At 41.8% G+C, this 18,388-nt stretch overlaps 1 protein-coding gene across 4 annotated transcripts; it reads right to left on the minus strand.

The window, feature by feature from the left end:
• Window positions 1-3,328: 3,328 nt before the first annotated feature.
• MCOLN3 (mucolipin TRP cation channel 3) lies at window positions 3,329-18,321 on the minus strand. 4 transcript variants are annotated; one of them, XM_084211603.1, is made up of 14 exons: window positions 18,188-18,321; window positions 15,371-15,600; window positions 13,436-13,603; window positions 12,761-12,914; window positions 12,204-12,288; window positions 12,027-12,123; window positions 11,326-11,425; window positions 9,431-9,543; window positions 9,204-9,353; window positions 7,167-7,268; window positions 6,933-7,055; window positions 6,199-6,405; window positions 5,704-5,833; window positions 3,329-4,517 (listed from the first exon to the last, which is right to left on the minus strand). In XM_084211603.1, the coding sequence occupies exons 2-14, from the start codon at window positions 15,596-15,598 to the stop codon at window positions 4,498-4,500; spliced, it is 1,677 nt and encodes a 558-aa protein (XP_084067729.1). In that variant the 5' UTR covers window positions 15,599-15,600; window positions 18,188-18,321; the 3' UTR covers window positions 3,329-4,497. The 4 variants fall into 4 exon arrangements, with proteins under 4 accessions (XP_084067729.1, XP_084067732.1, XP_084067731.1 ...); XM_084211606.1 differs by lacking the exon at window positions 18,188-18,321 and adding an exon at window positions 17,401-17,614; XM_084211605.1 differs by lacking the exon at window positions 18,188-18,321 and adding an exon at window positions 17,401-17,614 and having other exon boundaries at window positions 15,371-15,634.
• Window positions 18,322-18,388: the final 67 nt, after the last annotated feature.

Genomic DNA, 18,388 nt, shown 5'->3' on the forward strand with positions numbered 1-18,388 from the left:
GCTGCCCGGACGGGGCAGGACTGCGGCGGAGCAGCCCGAGCCCCACACCTGCCCCGCCGGCCGCGCCGCCTTTATGGGCCCGGCGGAGGAGGGCGCCCGCCGCCCACGTGCCCCGCGCCGCCCGCCCGGCCGGCGCTGAGACCGGCCCCGCTGCCAGAGTAGGGCTCGCTGCTCTCAGGCACGTGGTGTGACTCTTGGGGATGTCCTGTGCAGGGCTGGGAGTTGGACTGGATCGTCTTTGTGGGTCCCCTCCAACTCGGCGTAATCTCTGATTCTGTCATAGCAGGAGTTGCCGTACTGCCAACTGGTATTTGAAGACACGGTGATAGCATGCAGGGAAGACTGCAGGTGCGAATAACTACTACAGAGTTGGTTGTCTTGCAGGTCAAGAGGCATTTAGTTCCTCAGAGGATGTGGTTTAATGCAGTTACTCCAAACTAGGGCGTTCAAAACAGAATGTAGGTTCATAAGAGGCATCATTGCAGCAGCTGAGTTCTCTACCTGCCCACACAGTGGACATGGGCAGCACAGGATTCTTACATAATTCTCTCAGATGATGCTGTATTTGGCTATGGTCACACTGTAAGGGCGAAGAAGGAACAAAAGCCCAGACAAACACCCATAAGCAGTTTCTCAACATTAGCTGCAAGAGCATTGTGTCAGCTCATGCATCAAAGCTTTCTTAAGGCTTCCTCTGGCTTTAGCTACTGCTTGAGGCAGGAAGATGCTCCTCACAGGTGCAGCCACAGGTTTTGGTTTTTGCAGCAGTGTCTGTGTGTTGTCCTACCTCTTGTTTCTGTTCTGTTCCTGGCTCCCCATCCGCCGGATAAATTATGCATTTACACATTTTAATACTGGATAGGTATGAGCACATCTGAATTTTATTTCTTACTCTTTTGTATACACACTGTTTACCTTCTCTTGAAAATGTGCTTCAATCCAACATGGAAACTGGTACTTAGAAACAAGTAAGCCCACCACCTCTTCCTCTCAGCGTAACTTCATTATGCTAGAAGATCTGGGCTCTGGTGAAAACAAGAAGTTCTCCCTAACTGTATATGCAAAACATTGGCTTTGAAATGAGCCTTGGTAGGAACACAGCTGCCCAATAGTGCAGTCTGCAACTTATGTTCATGAGGAAATACTGGCTATTGGTATTTTCAGGTGATTTTCCAGAGGTCAGTGAGAATCAGAACAAAGAAAATCTCTTACCCCTCCACAGCTTCTTAGTCAGGGCTGAAAGCCTGTTTCCCTTAGGAGGGCATATTTAATCATGAGTTAATCAGATGCTTTATCTGCTTCCTTGTTCTCCCCAGCTGCATTTTACAGCTCTATCTGTGCCTGCTTAATTGTATCAGCATAAAGATACCCATGTCTCCAGGATGCAGCTTTACATGTGCTACCAGCATTGCTAATGCTGAGATCACCGACGCTCCGAAGTCACAAGGGTTTTTTTAGAATAAGATCATTGTCACACATCTTGGCTCTGCAAGGCCATAACCAATGCTGATAAGATTAAAAAGCCTCCCCACACACACAGCAGCAGCAGCCACAGATCTGGCTGAGCCGTACTTCAGCTCAAATGCAGCCAGCAGGCTAGAAAACACAGCACTGACTGGCTTCTTCTCAGGTGAGCAAAATAGTCAGGCAGATGAAGATCTTTAACACAAAGGATCACACAGGCCAGAAACCTAGACAAGCAAGCACTTAGACTGCCAGCAGTAGCACCAAGGTGAACAATGCGAGTTGGAGTGTCTGCTTTTTTCTTAAAAAAAACAGAATATACGTATCAGATCTATAATGCAAGCAGCATTTATTTTCCCAGTCAGAACAGGACATTTTAAGCAGTTGTAAGCCGGTACCTTTTCAGGGTACTGTTCTTCTTTCCCAGTGTAACAGCCTGCACCCGTAGCCAGAAATACATGATTGCTGCCCTGCTAAATTTATAAGCAGCCCCTTTTTTTCTCCTCACCCCATCCTATCCTTTGCTTTAAACATCCTTCTCCTTCTTTTAGATAACCCTCCCCTCTGGCCTCACAGTCTGCCCCTGTTCATCACTTTCTGAAGCCAACTTGTAATTCATCAACTCTTTCCTCCCTAAGCTCACACAACTCCCAGCAATGCTAAATTAAAAGTTGTGAAATCCAGAAGTAACACAGATCGTGGTTTTCCAAATAATTTCTGCATCTCAATTGATTGACTTTTTAGCTTTAGCACTTAATGACCATCATCTCTTAAAGACTCTACCAGGGATTTTCAGTGCTTCACTTCAGGCAATAGAAACCAATCTTCAGTGGAAGACTTTGCCACTTGTATTAGGATAGAAAGACTCTATATACAGTGTATTTTCCTACTGTGTGGCCACCTGTTGTAGTTTCCATGCCTTATGCTCATTCTGCAGACTTCTATTAACATGCTTTCTGCTATTCTAAAACTCTGTAATAATTTGATACTTTAGAGCTCTGTCAAACTTTGTTGAAACTTGCTGCCAATTTAATAAGTTAATGGTGACAAAGTACATATTCTATCCCGTTTCTAAATTAAATCAGACCATTTCTTGCCTTATAATTGTATTGGCAAAGTATTCCATAGCTCTTGACAAAATGTAACTGCATTTTAAATGAATTATTAGTCTTAGCTTTCTCTTAACTCTGTATGAAAAAGCCATGCAAGTCTGCCTTCTGCATTTCATTGATCCTAAAGTGCTTGCCACCCTTGCCAGAGTTCCTTACATAAACTACTGTACACAATAATGATGTGCACATTATATTTTGTGTGGTGTCAAAGATCCATAAGGAGTTAATTGTGTCAAGAGAAAACATGGTCACTTCATATTTGCTTTTTGAGGCAAGACTGCTTTCTGTTTTCTTGAAAAGTTTCAAGTCTTCAGTCTTAGGTGAGTGTTGAAAGAGAAGGACCTCAGTACACAAAACTTTCGGATACCATGAATAATCCGTTCTACCTATGCCTTGTATTAGGTTTGCCTTTGCTGAATTCGAGGAGTGTTTTTAGTGTAAGGTTAAATACTCGAATATTTGTTGCTATGGCAAATTCTGAAATGCTGTTATACATCAGCTGGAAAAAGGTCCTCACCAGGGACCACAGGAACTAGCAGGGCTACAGGAAATCCAAGTTCACACACTCCACTCTCCGTTTCATGCCAGAAATTGCACAGCATTATTCAAAGCCAAAGCTCCTATATTAACCTGGCAACATATTTACTCTTAAGATGAATTCTGACACACTCGATACTTACTGCAGCTGTAAGTGTTTATTGTAGCACATTTACAATGTGTAAGCATTCAGACAGAACATGTTTAGTGTCCTCTACAGCATTATACATTGTCACACACAGCTACAGCAATGCTGCTCACAAATGCAAGTTCTCTAAAATATGCTTCCCTTTAGTTTTCTATTCTGCTCCCAGAGTGAATAGACCATAGAAAATAAGGCATCCATTAAATAGTATCACAATCAACAAAGAATATAAACTAAGGTGTCAAAACTGAACTTCTGTAAGAGCTAATGTTTCATCCAGCCACTGACAGTAGCAGGTTATTAGGTTGCTAGGAAACATCCAGTTTCTAAAGTGTGGAGAGATTAGGCTCTCAGAGACATATCTCCTGTGTCTTTAACTCAGTTTAGACTTCAGCTTTACAGACTTGTGTGCCAGAGGAAGATTTTAAATTTTTAAAAATAGGTATTTTGAAAGGGTTTTTGTCTGATTTTCGCTTTAAAAATGTAAGATCCAAACACTGTTAAGCTGAAGACTGTAACTGACTCTGCTCAGTGCTTGATACATGAGAACATTTCTCCACTCAGCTCATCCCTGAAACTTCAGTTCAGCCTGGCACATCCCAGCCTCTCTGAGGATAGATTGCCACTTATATCCAGTGGTACTTGTGTTTAAAGAAATATTTATTTTATGCTTTCAGCTATATTTGGGTGGTTAGTGTATCAACTCAGTGTAATGACTCCAGAAAAAAATTACACTAAATTTCATAGTATTTATTTTTACTGTGAGCACAAAAAACCAAAACATGCTGAGGGCTCTAGTGAGCTTTCATTCCTTCAGTACCAGATCAGCCGCAGACAGATAATGCCTGCAGTACTGAGGGCTAGGTTGGTGTTCAAAGCTGAAGTTGTCTGGCACTACTTCTACTTAGAGTTGAAGTTACTGCATTTAAATTCTACTCTTTTAATCTAGCCAAGTCTCTGAAAACAGACAGGTGTTTATGCCCTTTGCATTCTAGCACAATGTAACTAAGGAATCAAATGGAATAAAACTACTAAAACCCATCCCCAAACCCCCTGAACTAGCAGTGAATGTCTAAACAAAAGGTCTGTAAGTTTAGCATAAACTTCTGCCACAGGCTTACACTGTTTTTTGAGAAAAGAAAATTAAGCCTTCAGAAATAAGGTTTTCCACCAGATCCATTGTCAAGTTCTTGCAATCTGTGCTGCTTTAAAGCCTCCATGATAGACTCCCACAATCCATTAAATATGTCCACTACAACCTGTACAAGAGAGGAGGGGGAAGTTGTCAGGTACCTGCATCAAAATAATAGTTTCACTGTACAAGGAGCCTTAAAAATGCAACTGAACTATTTACAATTTGACATCCATTGACAAGAAACTGCTATGAACCACCAGAAAACATTCTGAATACAAGACTGCTCTCCTAGATTCCTGATCCCCACTGCACAGTCAGTTGGAAAATTATTACATCCCCACCCTGACCCATCTTCTACTGGCTTTCTTGTCTGGTTAAACTGAGAGGTGTGTGCAGAAAAGGAAATATTAATGTGCCCATGCCCTTTACCCAGGAGCAAGATGCCCTGCTCTGCTTCATCCCACACTTTTATCTCCAGTAAGACACTCGCTCAGAACAGGGGCTGGCTCACAGCAGGCTCTGTCATCTCCCTGCTCCAAAATACATCCCCATCTTCTCCCTCTCAAAAACATGTTCTATCAGGCGTATAACAACACAGCCCACCAGAAAAGACCAATACCAAGGAGTTGCACCTTTGATCTTTTTAATCAAGAGGCAAATATTTTTCAGCTCCCCCACCAAAACGCTCTTCAGCAAGGAAGACTCAGACTTGCTGCCAGCCAAGTTAAATATAAACCACATATCCTGCAATCAGTATTCCTGAAGAAACACAGCTTCAAATAACTGAAGCATTTTCCCTCCATAATGGAAATTAGGCAATGTTTTCCCAGTGCTGTGGTAGTATCTTAAACTGCATGCTGTCTTAAAACCTTGACAAGCTGATTTTCTCCCCAAGTTTCAGGCCTGTTACCTGCACAAGGTGTGATTAAAAAGTGGATAAGAGGACACTGAAGGAGTTTTCTTAAGTCCTGCCTGTTGCAGTGGGTACAGGAAATGTTAATGCTAACACATTACCCATATGGGGTTCTCAAGTTACTGTATATATTATCTCACTTTCTCTATAATTTATCACATTAAGTGATTCTTAATTTGGAAGTTCCTTCACATTTTCTAACAAAATTGTTGGCTGTAGATATTTTGCTGAAGTTCTCTGTTCATTAGAAATAGCTGGGGATTTTTGTGTGGGTTTCTCCCACACACACAACTTCCCCCAAAATGTAAGTACTTTTCATAAACATTGTACCAGGGACATTTTTTAGCACGTTGCTTTTGCGTATACCTTAATAGATAATTTTAATATAGATACATACCATTACAACAGCAGAAGAGAGATGCAGAACTTTCCTCCTCTAACCTGTACCTCCCAGAGTTTGGTGAGTCTTTGCACTGTGATATAAATCTCTGAAGTTCTGTCTCTGGAAAGCCATCTTGCTGGTAGTGCTAGAAATTGGTACTTAATTAAACCTTTAAAAAGGCTAAAATCTACAATAACCCAAATTCTCCACAGACCACTTTCAAGATACTGCTCAAGTCTAAAATTCGAAGATTCATAAGGCCTAATGTGAAAATACTGCTTTTTAGTAGATATTTAGCTTCCATTGGAGCAGAAAAAAATACAGACTTTTTAAGAAAAACAAAGTAGAGAGGGATTAAAAACCCTCCTGTCATCAATTTGCACCCTTAAAAGTAGTAATTATATTTATTCTTTAGATTGTCATGCACTGCAAGTTAAAATACTGAGGGAGATGACAGTTTTGATAGCACCAATCTTGCACTGTTATTCCAGTTGAACAGTCTGTGCTTACCTTGACTGTTTCATATGTATCTGTAATGAGTGCAATGAAGAGACTCAGCACCATATAGATGAACAGACTGATGAAGGAGTAGAGGTAGATCCTACTGAATAACCAAACCAAGTAACTTTTCTGCTGCATTTTTGCAAAGGTGGCAAACATGTCATCTCCATTGATCAATGAAAAAAGGCATTCGGAAACCATGTTCAGGGTGCGGAACTAGAGGAGGGAAGACGAGGATGTGTCACTGCTTTATTTGGACACAAAGACTGTACATAACATGAAGAACATACACACACTGAGATGACTGGCTGCCTCAAATCTCTTCCTACACCCAGGGGATGACAAGGTGCAAACAGTAAAACATCTGAGGAACAAACAGTTTGGCACCTCCTATATGCATGCACATTCAATTCAGATAAGCAAATTTCTCTTTTAAGAGGGATGAGCATAATGTCTCTTAAGTTTTAGTCTGATACTCGTGTTCTGCAAAATGGAAATTATTTCTTAAAATATCTGCATGTGATTGGGAGTCACGGCAGCTTCCACTTCTGACTTGGAGCTTTCATAACTTGAGGAAAGTCTGATTGAGTCATGGAAGTCAGACTCCTCAAACAGAGCAGCATCATGTTGAGGGTGCACTATTTTTACATTAAGGGAAGCCTTGACATGGAGAACTAGAAAACAGCAGTAGTAATCTCCCATTCTGTTATTCAAGTTATCTTTTCTCATGGTCAGAATATTACCTTCACGTGGTATGGTCCCAGTACAATCCATCCACAGAAACAATAGCCCAGGTAGATCATAGCAGCACAACAGCAGAACCTCATTACATTGGGTAATGCTGCTCGCAGTGTTAGGATGAGGAGCTGCACAAAGCAATGGCAACAGTTAGAATTCAACCAGAAACTTCTTCCAGTCCTCTTATAGCAACAAACAGAATAAATACCAACAATATGAAGATCCCAGGAGATCCTTACATTATACTTCTGAAAGAAACCTAGGTAGCGAATGACTCCAAGCCACACAAGCATAGTAGATATTCCTAAGAGTATGCTGCAGACATCATAACTTGTCAGACTCTGAAAAAAAGCAAGAGAAGAAGCAAAAAAATAATAAAGGAAAAAAATGAATTATTGTAACAACTGTCATTCTAAATTATGACTCTCATTATTACAAAGATTTGTTTAGAAACATTTTTCCTTTGGCAAACTCTCCTAATTAGAAATTAGTTTGAGGCAATATACATTAGAGAGAGGTCCCACAAAAGAACAGGGGCACTTTGAAATGCAACTCATTTAATGAGTTGCTCATGCCTATACACATGGCTCTTTGTAAAACAGATTCTAACAAGATGAGCTTTATTTGCAAGGCCAAGAGTGCAGGTGCACGGCAGAAGCAGAGACACCTCCTCTGTACCCAGCTCACCAAGATCTGCAGTGGCGCTGCAAACATTTTTATGCGGCTTCCAGACTTGCAGCAACTGTTTCCAGGATCTGCATTGACAGATTCCTCAGAGCATCTTAGGAATCTCTGCCCTGTATCCCAATGGACAGTGTAAACATGACAGAGAGCGAATCAAGTTCTTCCACAAGTTAGGAAAAGCTCTTTGTAAAAATTAGCATGACTTGTCAGCGTTGCTCAGATAAATACTCAGGAGGATCTTGTTATGTAGTTGGGAGCTATCAGCTATATAAAACTATCAAGGAACAGACTAATTAGCTTCTAATTAATTCTATCTGGAACTTATATCTACTGACATTTTGCTGTTTTTTCCACCTATAGATACTGGCCTGTTTTCATCCAAATTAGCATGTACTCTGTTCCTGAACTGCAGCTCTACTCTGACATGGATCGTGACAGCTTATTTGAAAAGAAGTTTGCATTCGTTTCTGTTTCTATTCTCCTAAGAATAAAACATAAATAATAGATATTGTCAATGGATATTGGCTAATCTTTCCTAACAGCATAATTCATTTAGACCTTAACAAGAAACAAATTTAGGCTACTTTAATGTGAACTTTTGATTCAACCACTTTCACACAGTAACATGGAACAGGATCTTGTTATTATGATCCACAAGGCTTGCAAACTGGACTGAAATGTACCTGTAGAGAGGAGTATTAGTAAAATACTCTGGTATATATAAATAAATGTATGCATAATATAAGATACAGAAATCCCAAATGCAAGGTCTTATTCCAATCTTGTTCTCTTCTTTGCTTTTCCCAAAGCAGAATAGAGATATCTCTTGTCTTGACCAGCTTCTTCACAGGTTCTTTCTACCCTCAGTGAGTTTATAGGTCCTATGGTGAGACAGGGCAATGTGTACAGGGTGTTTGTGATAGTCAAGCTGTCAGCAAATGGATTTCAGACCCATCCTCTCATCATAGTGTCCAAAGTTCACTATGTTGCAATGTCACACTTCAAAGTCTGCTACAGACTTTGTGAAGACCAATATTATCTGAATAGCAGAGTGCTTCAGGGTAGCATATTATAATAATTTTTTTTCCTAATTCTGTAAAACATAATGTTTTACATATTTTGAGTTTTGTCCATATCAAGTTTATTTTAGAAAGTAAAAGCCCAGAACCTGTTGAGGCTGACTTTTACATACATGCTGGAAAAAACAAGCTGGGAAAGCAGTAAAGTGATGTTTAAAGAGAGAGACTCTGTTAAACAATTGTAAACAGAGTTCCAAAAGTTAAATGCTAAATTTGAAGAAATTCATCAAATGAGCAAATAAAAGTGAGGAAGGGAGGAAGTTAACAGTCAAACTTTGACAAATGAATTACATTTTATTCCTCAGAGTCACAGGGAGCAAAGATAATTCAGCACTATAATACAGATTGATATTTGGAGTTTTTAAATCTTGCTACTAGAAACAATATTCATGAGTTGCAATTCTGGAGGAGAAGATAGAGTTTTAAAATGTCATGCCACTCAGAAGCAAGTACAGCTAGCCTAAAGTCCTCTGAGAGATTTAAACCTAGGCTGGACAGAAACAGTTTTCCTACCTTAGCTTGTATCTCCATCTTTAGAGTTGATCCAACAATAGTTAGGACATCACTAACTATAATCAGGATGTACCATCCATTGACAAATTCCATTTGATCACTGAAAGATACTTCTTTCTTATAATAATACAGGAAAAAGCTTACAAATTCCTAGGGGAAAGGAGGGAAGAAAACAGTTAATCAGTCTTACACAAGACAAAACTTTCCAAAGAAGGAGCTGTACCCACCCTTTGGAGCCAAATTCCTTTAATCACTGATCGTGTGCAGAGGATCAATGAAGCCAGACAAGTCAATATGACAAAAGCATCGAAGATCATCATGTAGTGAGTGTTCTTCTGTACTGCAAGAACAAAAATGTGCATGTTTATAGTGCCTTTATTCTTATTGATCACCACAGCAGTAAAAATCAAGTTTTGTTGTTAACTATATTTATACAACCGAATAAAGAAAAATTATAGTATTTTTTCCCACAAAAGTTCATCTGCCATATTTTATGAGACACACAAGTGCATCTGCACTACAGATACCACTTCAATAAATTTAGGAGGGTTGATACCACATCAAAAATATACCAAAGTGTGAGTGCCTCTTACAGCCCTGCAGGATTATAGGTGAGAGTTAATCATTTTACAGGAACTGGAATGGCCTTTGGAGTCATAGAGCGGTTCAGAAATATTTTTTTTAAATCCTAGGAACATTATTATACAAATCTTCTCTGTCATATCAGTATTTGATAATCAGTTTTTCTGTCCTAGGGCAGTGCAGATAACTTGTACTATTGCTCAGCTAGTCAAGTTCAGCATTGAGTTAGACAGGAGTTCTCCATCTCTTACGCTGCTAAAATTGACATTCTTGATCCTCTTATGTTAAACATTGCACCAAATTGTTTTGTTTGTTTGTTTTTATACCTGCCATACGTCTGAAAATAGATGAGACAGTAGAAAGATTAGATTTTTAATGCTAAAAGAATGGTGGTTTGAGGAAAAAAAAAAAACAAAACAAAAAACAAACAAGTAAATGCTAAATTTGCAAGGACATGCACCAATTTTACAAAATGGGCCACTGAAATTCCAGCTGACTTCACGAGCTGCACTACTCAGAAACAGCCACCCAGTAGTTCCTCGTTACACTGCTGCCATTTAAGCTGGTTTTGCCATGTAGTGCAGAGCAGTTGTTATTTTGCAGCTGCAGCCGCCCCTGCCCACGTTTCCCTGGATCCCAGGAGGGCAGAGAGGGGCTCTGGGAGCTGCTGGGCACTGCTGGCACGGCAGCCGCCAGCCGGGCCCGGGGCTGAGCTCCGGCACACACCTCCTCCGGCCCCCAGTAATTAATTTCAGTCTGGATCTTTACAAAACCACCATTTATCCCTTTCCACTACCAGCCCTTCATTCTCTAATGCAGGCATAGCAACAGAGAGAGTGGCAAAGTAGAAAGAAGGACCTGGTTCATCCTATTGCATAGTGGAATTTAAAAGTCCTGGAAAGCTTCTGACTACTAAAGAGATTATTTTTGCTAATGAAAAAAGATGTTTTGATGGGGCCAAATATCTGCCAGTGAAGGTGGCTCGTTCTTGTGAGTGACTATATAAAAAATTTAACTATCCTCTGCACCTCAGTTATAGCCAAATATGCAGCAAATAGCATTCAAGCAACAATAAGAAGTGTTTCTAGCCAGCCACTCCAGCAAGCTTTACCAACAATGCTTCCTTTTCTTTCCTGGTGCTAAGTCCTGAAATAAAAGTAAATCAGCTCCAACTTTCCACCACTATCATGTGTCCTGTTGCCTGGTGCTGGAACATTTCACAATTCTGCCTTAAGAAATGAGCAGCATGTTCAGTAGCGAGAGAAGGATGCACAGTGAGGCATTGGAAAAGTCTGGTTTGACATTATCAGTGGTGCAAGCCTTGAGAACTGCTACAGAAAGCAATGTTGTGACTGGATTCCCAGGTTTTCAGATCAGGGGTTGAAGAACAATAAATTCGTAGAAAATCAGATTTAGAGTGCACATATTAGAGATTGTATGTCAATGGTGCCTCACATTTTCATAAAGAAAAAGGTTAACAAACATTGTGCTAGTGGACAAAATTTCAGTGTGAAAATTCGAACGCATTTATATCACTTACTTGATCCAGAAACATGCCAGTCTTTACATTCCCTGATTGCTATGTCATTGTCTAGACTTATTTTAATTCTTCCACTGTGTGCTTTATTATCAAACACGATCTGTATTAAAAAACAATAAATGGAAAAAAGATGCATGCCTTTATAAAGTTAAACAATTACATATGTAGCCCAATGCATTGCTAAGCCTGCGTAATGATGCAGAATAATTCTCCTAGGGGAGAAGTTACAAAGCTTTCTAAGCTTAAACTAATTCAAGTATCTTCAAATAAATGGTGTCAAAATGAAAGACAAATCTGCTGAACCATGTATTTGCCACAAAGTGTTTATCAACCAGTTACTAGGTGAATTTTTTTTAACTTCATTCTCATTCCTCTATGATCTGAAACCAACCTCTCCCAGAAGCATCTCTAAAGAGAAGAGATTTACACTTCCGTTATACTTCAGGTGGATTAGAGCACAAGTGGCTGTAAACCAAGCAAGTACTTCAGGACCACATCAGGAGCACTCAAAGCTTAACCTCCCACAGTGACAACTGCTGGTTATTTACAGGGTACACTAAGCCATAGCAGAGTAATCCAGGCACCACTGACACCGTGGTACTCAACACTCTCCAGAAAACTCCTGTGCTGACTGTGTGCAGCAAACCAGCAAGTCATTTTCTGGTTTTGTACAGGAAAACACGTGGCAGGCTTCCACATACCCGCAGAGTGAAATCGTAACAGTCGGGGAGCTCGTGGTGACGAACGGTCTGGAGGTTGATTGCCTTCAGATTGAACATGAGCTGCACTGCCACCAGCCTGCAACAGAGCTTCAGCTTAGCCCTGCACAGGGAGAACGCACCAAAACCCCAGCACAGGAGGTGCTCTTTCCTCCTCACCTGGGGAAATCCAGAGTGAAATTCAAATTGTGCTTTCCCATCGTTGTGTTGTCTAGTGAAGTCGTTGGCTCGATGTACAAGCAGTCTGGAATGGATAAGGACTCACAACAATATCTCATGGATTATCAGGCTCTTTAACCGTAATCTGCCTGTCCCACTCCCGAGGCTGTTATGAGCTGTTGGCTACACCAGACAAGATAGCACACTTGAGTGAGGAGTCATCTGAGAAGCCAACTGACAAATACACTGGCTTCCTTGAACGCCAGCCAAGTTACTCATCATGAGTTCACAGGGATCGCTCCTGAAAATTAGCCCCAAACACTTGTATTAGATGGTCACCAGTGCTAAAGGCCCATCACTTCTTTGTGGCGTTAGACACTGAAGGTGAGAGCTAGAGGTTAGTTACACAGAACTTTTCTTACCAGTTGTGGCTAGTAGTAAATTCAATACAGATTATATAGTAAGACTACACCGTACTGTAAAGTTTTTAAAAGAATTTATCAAAAATGTAGGTCCCATCCTCCCAAAGAACTGATTAAATAGATCAGGTTCATCACCAGTCACAATCTCTGGGTCTATATCAAAGGTGTCGTTTCCAGGACAGATGATTCCTCGCTTGTAGAACTGCTGACAAACAGCCAGAGGTGTGTCTTCTGCTCCCCTCTTCTCATAAGCATGATTTCCAACAGAGATGTTGGGCAGCTGGAGGTACTAAAGTTCAAAACAAACAAACCAACTTAAATAGCAACAAAACTGTTAGTCTCTGAGAAAAAAAACAAAACAAAGCAAAACAAAACAACGAAACAAAGCAAAGCAGAAGTGTTTGGATTGGTTATAACCCATCTCTTTTATTTAAAACATCACTTAAAGAACTGTGAAACCTTAACCACACAAAGCCGAGTCCTCAAATATCTTAAGGTATTTGACAAAAACACTAAGTACAGAATTTGGACCTAAATACCTTTTTGCTTATTATGTTTTTCTCCTTACAATCCTTACTAGAAAGCCTAATGTGTTCCTTGCAAAGGATTCTGGCTAAAATCCAAGGAGTGCTTTTAGTGTAGAACCAGTACACGGATTACCTTTAAGGATGTTCCCACACTATAGCGCTCTAGCAATGATAGAAAACCTAATTGAGTTGATGTTTTAGTCTTGACACAAAAACTCAATTCAAAAAGGGATACCCAGGCAAAGATCATACATATTGTACATATTGCAGCAACAATTCCTACCTGGTTTATTGCAAAGAATATCTGGTCATAGACATCTGTTTGTGTGTATACAGCATAGGTATCATCCATTCTGTCCATATATCCTTTCAAGAACAGATGTTTGAATGCAACAGTGTTCTCTTCTTTGAAGGCAACCACCATTTGGTTGCTCAGTCCAAAAACCACCAGCTGAAACAGACATATATTTCCTGTTCAAAGACAAAGTTGGCTTCTGGACTAACATATGAACCTGTTCTATGAACAGTCAGTCTTTTGCCTCACTGGTAGACACAGCAATTACATGCAGGCTGCTCCATTCCACAGCTGCTGAAATGAAAGCTTGTCTTTGACTTTAGGGAAGCAGTGAGTTTCACAAGGTGTCTTTAACATGTTTACAGCATCTTGGCCAAGGACTTGAATTTTTACAAAGCAAATGATACCATCTCAGGTCCGAGCTCCCTATATACTGTTACACATGCTTTGTTAGTTCGGCCTGGCGTCAATTGACTTGCCCTGGGGGAATATCAATGCTCCTCAGCCAAAAAGGCAGGACCAGACTTAACAAGACCCCACTTTGGAGTCCTTAGTCCAGTGCACAAAAGGGAAATTGAGGACAACTCAGGAAAACAAACATCTCTCAATCAAGTTTCAGTGAAAAGCACTTGGAGAATAACTCACCAAAGCTGTGCCTGTAACAGGGTAACACCTGAAGCTGGTAAAAAATATATATTGCTACCATTCATGAAAAGTGAGCACAAAGCTGTTAGCTACCATCCAGACTGGAAAGGTTTCCAAAAGTACAAGATGTATTGTTTCTGGAAGCTCACAATTCTCTTGACTGTTGTTTCAAATCTGGTGTCAGGTGTATTGTGAAGAAACTCGTCAGAGATAAGTCTGAATCAGTAGTCTACAGATTTATGGCCATGGTGCAAACTGGATATGCAGGTTTTGATAAGGGTAACTCAGTTACAGAGATACTGAAATGCTCTGTAGGCAAGCTCAGCCCACAGGAATACACCAGCAAACCAACACTGCACAGACCGAATTACCACAAGGCAGATTTTCTCTGAAAATACGAAATCAGCATTAGTTTCTTCCTTATTTGGATTCTTTCATCATCAAATTTTACTTTTAGCTGCAAAATGGGAGAGATGACAATCAGAGAACAATGACACATTTAAAAACGAAACAGCAAGGGACATAAACATGCTGCCAGATGCACAGCAGAACTTTCATTGCTGTTTGTGCCATCATTCATGCAAACGGAAAGAAAACATTATTTTCTATATATGTATTGCCATAGCACTGGCATGACCATAAAGGGAAATCACACATGGGCAACTCTGAAGGATCATCTGAGGCCTTAGAAAGGTTCTGTGAAGACTTTCTTCTGCCTTAACCACAGAACTTTGAGACAAACAATTGTGTTTTGAGCAGTAGATGAATGCGTTATATGAAATCTGTGGTGCAAGGCTGGGTGAGAGGAAGAATTTCTGAGGTATTTTCAATGCAAGAGTTTGTATGCCATATGCAAGTTATAAGCGAACCAAAAAAAATAAGAAAGACACCAATTTCAGTTCTTATCACTGTGATATCGAAACAGAAACGACTTCTCCTTCCCTCAAACACAACAGTGAGGAGGGTATTGGGGTAACAGATGTGTAGGGATGCCATCCTTTGGGGGGGGAAATGGCAAAAAAAAAAAGAAAAAAGTAAAGTAAAAGGTCAAGTTGAGCCCTTAAACAGTTCCTTTCATCTGTTCTGGAAGGCTATTTTTTTTTCAGTCCATAATTTTAGAAGAAAATTAGGCCACCTGAGATCTTAGCTACAAATATGCAAATAAGATAATTTTGCAATCTATCCTTTCCCTTTCTCTGCACCGCACACATGAATAGCATGTCACCCGTATTCATCTGACTCCCCATAAACTGAATCCCTGCTCCCATAGGTACTCACCTGAACTGTAACCATTACTATTTTGAGTAACTGAATCCCAAGTTTCCAAGGCTTTCTGCCCCGGGCCCAAAATTTCTCACATGGGTTCATGAAGAAAAATTTTAACTTCCTTCTGAGCTGGTCTTCCAAAAGCCCCTCCTGTGATACTGATGAGTGTCGTTTGTAGCTGCAAAGGTTTTCATCATCCTGTGCACTGCAGCTGCTCACAGTCACTTCAGGATTCTCCATTTCTGAAAAGAAAAGCAGTCTTGTCCGTTGAAAAACCTGCAAGCATCAATACAGTAGCAGCAGATCAGTCTGCACTAACAGCCTGGACCCCAGAGGTGTTTATCTTCTGTGAAAGGCACTTACACTTTAGACTGAATTTCAGACCTTTCACATATTATCGCACACTTTCTGCAGAACTCAAAGAAAAATATGATCAAGTTCTTAAATTTACAGTTATGCTGCCAGGACACTTATTTAATAGTGGAATTTCTGTCCATTTGGACTTACAGGATCACTTCCTGAAAACTTCTTCCTCTCTCACTTGACAACAACAGCATATGTGCAAGACATCCTGACTCAAGAGGAGCACCAAAAGCTTCTCATGACCATTCACTCTTCTGGAAAAATTATCTACTGCTGTAGCTAGTATTTTCCCCCACACCTACAAGCCTGTGTCCAGCCTCTGAAAGAAATGGAATTTTCAAGAGAGGCAGCAGTTTTCTAATGCATTACTATTAGCATGGTTTACTCTTGGAAATGGAGCATGACAAATTGCAATTCAGATAAATCACCTGAGAGCATTAACTTGTCATTTGGCAGGATTATGTCTTTTTCTTTTGCCATAAAAGACCCAATGCAAACCACCAGTGATAATGAACCAAACAAAAAGACCAAGAGGTAATTGAATCATGATTACCCAGAGGCTCACATTTGGGCTCAGTATGAGGGGAAAAGATTAGATAACCTTATAAATGTGTTTTGAGACATTACTCTGCATAGTATTCAGCATGTTTACATTTTGATCTGGTACTAAATTCAACATTTTATGAATGCTTTATAAAGACTCACAAACATTTTATAAATGCTTTATGAAATACTAAAGAACTAGCCAGGAATATTTTTTTCAGATGACATTAAGAACAGAGAAGACAGCCTAGGCTGTGAATAAAGGAGTGCCTTATTAGAGAGTTTATTTTTGATTCCCATAAGAATAGCTTTGTAGCTAACTCAAACAAAAAAATCATCATCAAGGTTGATTTTTACAAATGTCCAGTCCCATCGAGTCTGCTCCAGCAGCCTCTGCACATAGAAGAACAAGTCTGTTTCAGACATGATTCAAGACCTTCAATTTCCCCAGCTGTCAGGAACGCAAGAAAACTTTGGAGTCAGCAGTGTAACACTAAGAACAGGCCCATACAGAGGCCAAAAAAGTTCAGCTCCTGTTTTATCAGACTTCCATTGTCCTGCAGGATAGAGTACAGTCTGCTGTGGTTTCCACTCACCTATCTCACAGCTGATCCAGCATTTCTAAAATTAAGCCCTACTCTGCCGCTGCAATAGTCCTGTCAATATCAGTGCTAAATTTGAAAAAAAAAAAAAAAAAACAAAAAAACAAAAAAACAAACACCAACAAACCCAAACCCCTTTCTGGTCCCCACGGTGGGCTGGAGGCGCCGTTCCCACAGGCGCAGCCCCGTGGGCTCCCCCACAGCCCGGGCCGGGGTCTCGGCAGCCGGGGCGGTCACAGCGGGGGCGGTCACCGCGGGCCGGGCCGGGCCCTTCCCTCCGCCGCTCTGCCCTTGCCAGCCGCTGCCGGCGGCTCCCAGCCCCGCGGGCTGCCGCAGCCCTGCGGATGGCACAGGGGCCGAGGCGGGAGCCGCCCGCATCTGCATCCGCCCCCGCATCGCCGCCCCCGGCCAGGCCGGAGCGCGGCAGCCGCTGCCCCTCCCGGGCCGGGCGCCCCTTCACCGCGGCGCCCAAAGGCGAGGCCGGGCCGAGGTGCACCCCCGCCCCTCTCCCCGCTGCTGAAGGCTCCCGCCTACCTGCACCGGCACCGCTCCTGCCGCTCCCCGGCCTCCGGGGGCGGCCGGGGGAGCGCCGTGCCCGCAGCCGCCCCCGCTGCCTCCGCTCGGCTGCCTCCGCTCGGCTGCGCGGGAGAGCCGCGGCCTCCGCCTGCCCGCCCCGGCCCCGGGCTGGGCTGTGCCGTGCCGGGCTAGGCTCGGCTGTGCCGTGCCGTGCACACCGGCACACGCGGCCTCTGACACCTTGTGCCGCACATCTCCCTCCTGCCACACGTGACGGGCGGCTCTCCGCACTGTAATACACTTCCTATAGGATGGCAATGCCGGCTCCAGATTTATTGACCTAGGCTTCCCCACCAGAGGAAGTAATGTTGTTATAAATAGCTGGGTCGCGCCGGTCATAAAAAACCCCAAACAAACTAAAAAAGCCCCAAAAATCGCTTTCACACAACTGTAGTTAGGAAGGGCAGCTAGTGGTACAGTGGATATGCTGAAGTCATTCCACTCATTACACAATTAAGCTATTAAAGTTATTAACTGAACTTCAAAGAGAGTGGACTCCTGCCTCGGGTCTGCTCCAGTCCCACTGCACTGCGGAAATGATCCCTTTGGCATTGCTGCCTGACAAGAGTATAAACCTCGGGTTATAACTGTGCACACTCCAGCTGCCAAACTTGTGCCACTGGTATAAAAGGAGAAGGTAAAATAAGGTCAAGACCAAAACAAGGAGAGTAGCAGGCATTTTGAGAAAGGGAACTTCCTGGCTGTACAGATTGACAAGGAAGACAGAAGGGACCCTCCTGCTTACCATAAGAAGGGGTGGATGGACCTCGGAGCGGCACCAAGGACCAGCACCAGGTGCTCCGCACAGAGAGAAAGATACTCCGGGGCTCCTTGTGCTTTACATTGCAGCAAGGCAAACTAAATTATTTTTATGCATCCAAAATACAAAGTATATAGATTACAAATCGTCATATTAACAAACGGCATCGGCTAGCCTCAGTCCCAG

This window comes from Fringilla coelebs, assembly GCF_963513975.1.
Source record: "Fringilla coelebs genome assembly, chromosome: 9".
Lineage (NCBI taxonomy): Eukaryota > Metazoa > Chordata > Aves > Passeriformes > Fringillidae > Fringilla > Fringilla coelebs.